This window comes from Schistocerca cancellata, chromosome 6, assembly GCF_023864275.1.
Source record: "Schistocerca cancellata isolate TAMUIC-IGC-003103 chromosome 6, iqSchCanc2.1, whole genome shotgun sequence".
NCBI classification, from domain to species: Eukaryota; Metazoa; Arthropoda; class Insecta; order Orthoptera; family Acrididae; genus Schistocerca; species Schistocerca cancellata.
Genome location: NC_064631.1, coordinates 128851018 through 128861045, shown reverse-complemented (window position 1 = coordinate 128861045; position 10028 = coordinate 128851018). Strand labels below are relative to the sequence as shown.

Genomic DNA, 10028 nt, shown 5'->3' with positions numbered 1-10028 from the left:
GCCCTGCGGGACCCCATTTTCCTGTATATAAGATGAACTAGAGGCGGCACCGACTTGCACCCGGAAAGAGCGGCGCAATAAAAAGGTTTGAAGAAAAGCCGGGAGCCGACCACTAAGACCCCACTCATACAACGTGGCGAGGATGTGATGCCTCCATGTGGTGTCATACGCCTTCCGCAGATCGAAAAATACAGCAACGAGATGCTGACGTCGGGCAAAGGCCGTACGAATAGCAGATTCCAGCCGCACCAAATTGTCCGTGGCAGACCGGCCCCGACGGAAGCCACCCTGGGATGGAGCGAGGAGACCGCGCGACTCAAGGAACCAACACAAACGCCGTCCCACCATACGTTCGAGCAATTTGCACAAAACGTTGGTGAGGGTAATGGGACGATAGCTGTCCACCACCTGTGGGTCCGCACCGGGCTTCAAGATGGGGACAATAACACCCTCTCGCCATTGCGACGGGAACACGCCCTCGCTCCAAATGCGGTTAAAGATGGTGAGGATGTGTCTCTGGCAGTCCCTGGAGAGATGCTTCAGCATCTGTGCGTGGATGCAGTCTGGGCCTGGTGCTGTATCAGGGCAATCGGCGAGGGCAGCGAGGAATTCCCTCTCGCTGAAAGGAGCATTGTATTCTTCAGAACGACACGTGCGGAACGATAACGGCGTCCGCTCGGCTCGCTCCTTTAGGGAGCGAAAGGCGGGGGGATAGGATGCAGTCGCAGAGCTCTGAGCAAAGTGCGCGGCAAGCCGTTCAGCAATGACGGCAGCGTCTGTGCAGACAGCGCCGTCCAGGGAGAGCCCAGGGACACCAATAGGGGTCTGGTATTCCGAGACGTATTGAGTTTCTCCTTCTTCACTATCGTAGAGATCATTACGTCTCAGGAACTTCAACTGAATATGATTGAACAAAATGTGTTATGTTGCAACCGTTTTGTAGCCTTTCCGTCACCACCGGCAATAACATTTACACCCAAACATGCTGACGATACGTTGTGAATTCGGTGCTGTTGTCATGTAGTAATGGTAATGACTGCAGTCGGAAAATACAATAAAGACTGATGTGGCCTGCTGTGGATACGCTATCGGTTCCTGTCTATAAGACCGAAATGGTTCGTAGTAGATAGGGCGGTTCATGTAAGGGCAGCAGGCGTCGTATCTGGCTCACACTCCAATACGATTACCATGAAATTAAAAACTGAACTGGAGAACAGGAAACTGTAATTTCATGATGGACATTTGAACATTTATTACAGCAGGAGAGCCCGCATCTCGTGGTCGTGCGGTAGCGTTCTCGCTTCCCACGCCCGGGTGCCCGGGTTCGATTCCCGGCGGGGTCAGGGATTTTCTCTGCCTCGTGATGGCTGGGTGTTGTGTGCTGTCCTTAGGTTAGTTAGGTTTAAGTAGTTCTAAGTTCTAGGGGACTGATGACCATAGATGTCAAGTCCCGTAGTGCTCAGAGCCATTTTACAGCAGGAGAGGTTCTGGAAGATAGTTAAAATTAACAAATCAACAAGAAAAATTAATTTATTAATGCCAAGAGGTAGCAAAAATGCTTTTTATTCTGTAGCCTAATAAGTTTGACGAAGGTAAAGTTTTGTTCGAAAATCATTGTAAAATTTCTGTTATGTATGTAAGAGTAAAAATCCAACTCTATCTAGGGTAGTTTCAGTCTTTTCTGTCATCGCTGTCAGATGCCTGTGGTCCCGGTTATCCAGGATCGTAGGTTGCCCACGTTGACGTAGACGGCGCCACCAAGGTTGCAGTAGCCGCTCCCCCACGACACGATGCCCACCTGCGTGCTGCCGCTCACCAGGGCACTGCCAGAATCGCCGTAGCACACGCTCTTCCCCGTCTCTCCAGCGCACAGCATGCGCGGAGTTACTTCGCGTCCGACGCTCGGGAACTCACACGCGGAGCGGTCCCTGACGCTGATGTCCACTTTCTGCAGGATGAGGGGATCGTCCGTCTCGGTAAACCCCCAGCCGGCCACTGTGACAGCGAGGCCAACTGGCGGGTCGTATCCGTCCTCTGGGAGGCTGACGACCGAAATGTTGGCGCCCAGTGGGAATGAACCGTCAATCTGCAAAATGAAACTTATGGTAGGGTGGTGGAAGGCAGTTCAATGATTACGGCATATCTAGATTTAGAGAAAGCTTTTGGTAAAACCAAATAGTACCATCGATTTCTAGCAGGAATAAAGGACAGTCAACTAGTTGTAGGTAGTGGTAGTTTTTACCGGCAACTGTCTGCACGTCCACACGCAAAATTAAGGCCCTTAGAATCAAGGGATTGTCACATCAGTAAAAACAGTCACTTAGAGTATCAAACCATGTTAGTGACTACATGACGGGCCAGCTACTGATACAGTGTTGATAATTCTTCCGGGTTATATGGCCGTAGTCCATGGAATACTTCTACTCCTAACGTTTCGTCCAATACCACGTTGGACATCCAACGTAGTATTGGACGAAACGTTAGGAATAGAAGTATTCCATGTACCACGGCCATATAACACGGAGGAATTATCAACAACAGTACCATCCGGTCGTGAAAGCCTTCATTGCACTGATACAGTCTAGTAGCCGGATATTGTATTACGACTGACGCAGCACCCGGCAATACAACATTGCGCCGTCGGTGGTTGAATGTGTTGCTACGTGGTATAGGAAAATGAGGCGTTTTCTCAGCCAAGAGCGTGATGGGCCTACCACTGGTCATAACGCATTATACACTGACTTAGCCTGTTACTCTAAGTGACTGTTCTTACTGATGTGACAAGCCTTTGATTCTAGGGGCCATAATGTTTACGTATGAAAATACAGACAGTTGCCGATAAATGCTATTTGGAGACAGGATTTACTGAGTGTATTGCTAATGTGAAGTTGTCTGTTCTTCTGAAGAACACGGGCTTAGATCCCTCGAAACAATGGTCAAGGTTATGTGGAAACCACCATTTTTAGCATCTGTTTGACTGTCCTTTATACCTGCTGTTCTTTAACCGTTGCTGTACTACAACCACGTTCCAAATACTGTCGATTTTTTAAATGTTCGCTGCTACGTATGTATCTTATACGAAATTAATCGTTATACTGTTCTGGTAGCTGTACCTGTTCTTGAGCAGCATATCTTTCCAATCACAGTAATACGTAAACGTGATTTCTGGAACACAGCAGTGTTTTCTGGCAGCATAACTGCTGTTTCTCTTTGAGGATACTATCGAACAGCTAGTGTTGCCCTAGATGCAAGGATATGCAAAGTCATGTTTTACTGTGCAATCACTTTCGTGATGCTTTCGCTGCTGCCTTCGTATTTATTGTGTCAATTGCTACATTTTTGTTGGAAGTGCATAATCTAGCTTTAGTAATCTGTGTATGATGACTCGTATCAGATTCACGGTACCCAAACCATGGATGTGTTGGGTTGTAGGTACAGGCAAGCTTAGGAGATACATTAGACCAGGACGGAGGATACTCCTCTTTGCGTGCCCATTATTTGTAAGGAATTTGTTTTTTCTGCAATACGTTGCTTTAGTAACATATCTTTAATAAAAGTATGACTGTGTTAATGCATGCAGGTCAAGAAACCCGACAACAATAGGGAGAGCGGTGTTCTCACAACATGCCTTTCTACAACGCAGATGATGACGCCTCAGACAGTCGATGACTTTGCGATCGGTCGGACTTCGTTGGCCCGTGTACGATCAAAACTTTGATGATTAATGCATTCACAGTATATGACATTTAATCATTCTGTCTGTATAGTAACACGATAGCTCATGAGACTAGGGAAATAAGGTCGAGCGAGGTGAAGCAGTAGTTAGCATGGAGCAGTGGTTGTACACTGGACTCGCATTCGGGAGGATGACGGTTCGAACCCACGTCCGGCCATCCAGATTTATGTTTTCCGTGATTTCCCTAAACTGCACCAGGGAAATACCGGCATAGTTCCTTTGAAAGAGCATGGCCGATTTCCTTCCCCATCCTTGACACAATCCGATCTTCTGCTACGTCTCTAATAACCTATATATTGATGAGACGTTAAACCCAGTCTTTCTCCCTTCCTTCCAGTGTAATGAGAAGCCTTGGAGGAGAAAATCTTACAATCTGATCACTTCGTTCGCTACCAGAGAAACATTGTCCCTCTACTAGTGAATGACTTTTTTAGATAATTTCTTTAAGGAAGCTGTTCCTTAATTCTGGTGTCCCTTTTTCTGCTTTGATTTCTCTTCGTAGAAAAGACGTTCATGGACTTGATATTGGTTACCTTTTCGTGATGTTGTTATTGAGGATTCTAGATGATCAGCTTAAAGGTGCTTAACGTTTTTCAGCAGATGCCGTAACAGGAACTACGGAATTTATCACAATCACTGTTAGTAAATTACAGCAGCCTGAACTGTGTGGTTTTTTCCTCGTCAGGGAAAGACAGTTTTCGACGCGTTTTGCTCGATTTTTTTTCTTGCTACATATTTGAAACAGGAGATATTGGTATACGTTTGCTACACAGATCCGGAGAAATGTACAGCAGGTGTCACTGTAAGAGCAACAATTTGTTGAACATAAAATGCCGAGGACTGGTTTTGGCCGTATTGTCGCTATACTGAGTCTCAGTTAATTCTGGTGAAGTACAAGGTATCCACACCGATATGCCCTATGTTTTGTAGCGGTTTAAAAACTGTACTTCTTTCTTTGCTTTAGGTCTGGCTTGTCTGTTTGGTGCAGTAGAATCTAAAGTTGCTGCCCAATTTTTGTCAACGTTCTGCCCGTTTTCGTGCTTCATTGTCATCCGTCCAAGTGAAAATGGCATCTTATCAGGAGGTTACACAATTCGCTTTGGTACGCAGAGTTTAATTTTATTGTTTGGTAAAAAATGAAGTTTGGCTCTGTTTATAAGGAATTATGACCACACGGCATGATGGAAGAGGAATAGCATAGACAGTCTGCGGTCACTGGTCCCGTACTGAAGCGGCACGTATTCTGTCGGCGAGCCTCTGAAGAACAAGCTGAGAATATTCATGATGCATTCCAACGAAGTCCATGCATAACTATTCCTTAGGCTTCATGGGAGCTTCAAATGTGACGTGCCACTATTCATAGGATCCTGAAAAAGTGATTCCGTCTGTAAAAGGGGCAGAATCTGCAGATCGTAAAGCACGATGACAAGTAATGGAGACAGGCATTTGCATGTAAGATGTTTCTCCGAATCAACCGGTATTCTGGTTTCTTGACCAGTATTACGTTTCCTCATGTCTTTGAATCTGCTTTAAGGATGACGTTAGCATTTGGGGATCACATAATCCACACAGTATCAGGGAAAAGCTGAAAGGTAATCCGAAAGTGAATATTTCATGGGGTTCATGTGCGTTACGATAGTTGGGTCGTTCTCCTTTGGAGAGGAGACCAGTTACAGAAGTCTGCTTTTCCCTAATTAGAAAACGTATTAGAAAAACCTTTGGTTCCAACAAAATGTTGCTCAACAACATTGATCGTTTGATAATCAGAAAAATCTGAATCGAACCTTTCCATGACACAGTACTGGGCGTCATTGACTCACAAATTGGCCTCCACGTTCTCTTGACATCACACCGATCGATTTATACCCCTGGGTCCGGTAAACGACAATATGTTTCACACTGCCTCGTGATGACTGGGCGTTGTGTGATGCCCTTAGGTTAGTTAAGTTTAAGTAGTTCGAGGTTCTAAGGGACTGATGACCATAGACGTTAGGTCCCGTAGTGCTCAGAGCCATTTGAACCATTTTGTTCCCCACTGCAGTTTTCGAACCTCCGTATTCGGAGTGTGGGAGCCGTTGCTAACATCCCTCCGGACACGTTGCAGAACACCTGAATGGAAAATGCATTCAGACTAGAGCATCACGTCACTGCAGCGGCTCACTTCGAAGTGTTTTGATGTAATGCAAATTTAATGTGATATGTAACTTATTTTAGAGAAAGAAACAAATTTATTTATTTCCATTTTGTGTTGGTAGCAATTTGAAAGTGGGTCATTTCGGTGTAAACTACGTAGATTTTTGTAGATCTCTTTAACAGTAGGACTGATACAGCATATAGAAAATTCTAAATAAACTTCAGTGAAATGAGAAGCGAGGGTCGTGACATTAAGAGCGGAATGGGAATCTCACTGGCAATCGCAGAGGAGAAAGCGGATGGGTGCGAACAGTACGTTGAAGGCCTATATGGGGGGGGGGGGGGGAGTTGTCAGATGGCGTGAGAGAAGAAGAAGCTGCATTTGACACGGAAGAGACAGGGATCCAGTATTCAATTCTGAATATCAATAGCTACAGAGGACTTGAAATCAAATGAGTCAGAACTGACAGATAATGTTCCATTGGATTCTCTGTATTTAGAGAGGAAAGTGCCAAAAATTCGATTTAGTGGGTATGTAGAAAGTATGAGGCAGACGAGATATCATCACACTTATCGAAAATTACTATCCACACAATTCGGAGGGTAACAAGAGTAGATAAGTGCAACAGATATCGTAGATTTATTGTAACAGCTCATGCACCGTAGTTGGCTCTGAGCACTATGGGACTTAACATCTATGGTCATCAGTCCCCTAGAACTTAGAACTACTTAAACCTAACTAACCTAAGGACATCACACAACACCCAGCCATCACGAGGCAGAGAAAATACCTGACCCCGCCGGGAATCGAACCCGGGAACCCGGGCGTGGGAAGCGAGAACGCTACCGCACGACCACGAGCTGCGGCCGCACCGTAGTTGCTGACAAGAGAGACATACAGGAGAATGGAAAAGAAAATTAAGGATAAGTATTACTCCAAGAAAAGTAGAGGCACCAGAGACGCGGTCCTCAAATTGCGCTTGATAACGGAAACAAGATTGAAGAAAAATCAAGATGAAATGTTCATAGGATGTGCAGACCGGGAAAAGACGTTCGAAAATGTAAAATGATTAGCTGATGACATTGCTATCCTCATTAAAAGTGAAGAAGAATTATACGATATGCTGATTAGGATGACCAGTCCAATGAGTACATTAAATGGATCGACAGTAAACTGAAAAAAGACGAATGTAAAGAGATGTAGCGAAATGAGAACAACGAGAAGCATAACATCAGAATTGTAGAGTACGAAACAGACGAGTTAGCTAATTTTCAAATCAAAATAACCCGTGACGAACGAAGAAAGGAGGACATAAAAATTAGACTAGTACAGGAAAAAAAGGAATTTCTGGCCAAAGATGTTTATTAGTATCAAACATATGGCTTCATTAGAGTAAGAAATATTTGAGAATGTACGTTAGGAACACGGGATTGTATGGTAGTGATTCATGGACTCTGGGAAAATCATAAGAGGCGAAAATGGATGCGTCTGAGATGCAGTGCTGAAGATGAAGGTTAAAAATTACGTGGACTGGTAAGATACAGAACGTGGAGGTTCCTCCTATAATCGGTGACGAAAGGAAATTATGGACAACATTGACAAAGAGAAGGGACAGGATGGTAGTACGTGTGTAAACCTCTTCGTTTTCTCATTTGGCACATGTAGACTTTCGCAACAGTTTTTTTGCCATAATTAGGCGTATCGTTCCAATTATAGAAAGGTGGTCCTCGATTGTTGACCTCCTTGTTCACAGTTGTCTAATTAGGGCGCAGCAGCTTAGATGCGATTCGTGTGTTACTTTACAGCTGGACGGGTGCAGGAAATGGTTACTGCTACAGTTCGAAAGAGTATGTAAAAATTATTTTGCATAAATATTGGACTGAGAATCTGTTTGTTTTCCCCTAACACTTCGCTATCTATTCGAGGTGTTGAGAATTACTTCAGATTTGAATAAATTTTGTTATTTATTATGAAATGGCATATTCCATGGAGATCTTCATATGTAGATCTCAGGACACAATGCATATTTTCTAATATCAATTTGGTCTTCGATAAGGGAATGCCGAAATAGGTCTTATTTCAGTACTCTACAGCATTATATGAAATGTTAAGGGATAATCAGTTAGAAGTTCTTTTCAGTGGGAACTAACTGCTTGCTCAGGTAACGAATTCTCGTTTTTGACTGAAGTTTGTGCTGCTGAGCTTGATGAAACTGACTGTAGCTAGGAGAGAAAGACGTATCTGTACAGTGAATTCTTCTAACAGCGAAGTTGTAGATGATGCAGAAAAAAATGAAGAAAAAGCCAAAAAGATGTCTGTTGCAACCTGTTTCAGAAGCTACGTTTTAAAATGTTTGCCAACTACCGAAATTTGTTGAGGCTAGGAAGGCCTGAAACTGCAGGAAACCTGGCTGCAATACCAAGATAAGAGGCATGTACGTCTGTAGTGCAATGTATTTACGTTTTGTGGAAAATAATTCTTCTGTAACTTATCATAAAATGTACTGTAATGATGTATTTACTAGCAAAAGCCCATTTTTTCTTGAAAGAAGGTATTGTATTATTATCATTTTCTTGCGTTTGTGTAGCAGTTTTAGAGCACCAATACAAATACCTTTTGCAAACCATATACTCCAGAAATGTTATTATTATTAATATTGTTACTTTCTATGTGCACACGCATATACGGTTTACTGTTTCCATATTCGTAAAATATTTGGAATGAAGAAAGTAGAAAGAAAATACAAACCAAAACCTCAATTTATGCTGTTTTGGATATTTAAAATAATATTTTACTTGCATTTGTGTCATGTTTGTATATTGCTTTGCTGCAGGACATGAAGAAAAGTTTCCTGCTAATATATTTTATCTCATGCATGGACAGGTTTAGACTTCAGGGAATTATGTCCTTGGTACTAGAGGCAGCCGTAAAGGGTAAACACTGAAGGTGAAGACAGAAACTGGACGTCGGATGCAAGGGTTGCTCTGAGGCGAAGACGTTGGCACAGGAGAGGAATTCGTGGTGGATCGGTTCCAAAACGTCTGAAGCGTGACGAGTCAAAAAAAAAAAAAAAAAAAAAAAAAAGACTGAACGAACACTCACCCGCATGACCGCGATGTCGTAGTCACCAGAGATGCTGTCGTGTTGTTCGTGTTCGTAGACTTCGGCAACGTCCAACACTGTGCCGCCGCTGTCACGGTTGGAGGATCCGGCGCGCACAGTGTACAGCGCCTGGTACGGCGCTCTGTAATCGCTGACGCAGTGGGCGGCCGTGAGGGCCCACTCGGTTCCGATTATGGAGGCGCCGCACTGCTGGTAGCCGCCGTACAGCAGGGCCAGAGTCCACGGGTAGTCGGAGATGCTGGCTTCAGAGCCGCCGATGACACGGCCTTGAATCCGCGACCTGATCCGCAGCGCCCGTGGCTCCACCAGCTGCAGCTGCACAGCCAGCAGCAGACACAGCACTGCGACCTGGATGCCTGCCATAGCGGGTCTAACGTCTCAGCGAATGAGCAGTCCATATATAGCTGCCCTCTCCCTACTGTTATCTCTGTCCTCCAGATTGCTCGGCTATGAAGTGTCTACTTGGAGAGTTTTATCAGTCGATGAACTTTGTCACAACTTTGCAAGACAGGAAGTATGTCTTCATCCCAGATGATGAGCAGTTTAAGTTTCGCAAGTGTTAGAAGCATTGACGGAATGTTCTCGTGTACAGATTCTCGTCAGTAGAAACATGTATTTGAATCCGGTAGCAACCATTCGAGCTGTCCATATTTGACTGAGGTTGGGAACTGTGCCTGTTTATAACAGACTGCAGGATCCTAAAACAGGATAGAGCGAAGTCAGGGTATCACTGGCCGGTCTGTAATATACGAACGGTTAGGAGTAAGTGCAGAAAGACGTACTTCCCGTGAAGGCAGACTGATTATGTGGATCGGTGCCAATCTCTGTCACAAGGCACCTAATAGCGGCCAGTATTTTGGGACTCGATATGATGCTCGCAACAGGACGCTCAGTGACCTGAGTAACACTACCTATTTCCGACAAGATTAATTACTATACTGAAGGTTAATTCTCCACATTAGAATAAGCAAGGGTGCAACAAGTTGAACAACAAAGTCAGCCTCTCAGCCAATGGGTTAATCGCTAACAGAAGCA

General features: G+C 44.4%; 1 protein-coding gene across 1 annotated transcript; it reads right to left on the bottom strand.

Annotated features, from left to right (window-relative positions):
- Nucleotides 1-1512: 1512 nt before the first annotated feature.
- On the bottom strand, nucleotides 1513-9360 carry LOC126191172 (trypsin alpha-like). Its single transcript, XM_049931949.1, has 2 exons — nucleotides 8973-9360; nucleotides 1513-2086 (listed from the first exon to the last, which is right to left on the bottom strand). The coding sequence occupies exons 1-2, from the start codon at nucleotides 9354-9356 to the stop codon at nucleotides 1694-1696; spliced, it is 777 nt and encodes a 258-aa protein (XP_049787906.1). The 5' UTR covers nucleotides 9357-9360; the 3' UTR covers nucleotides 1513-1693.
- Nucleotides 9361-10028: the final 668 nt, after the last annotated feature.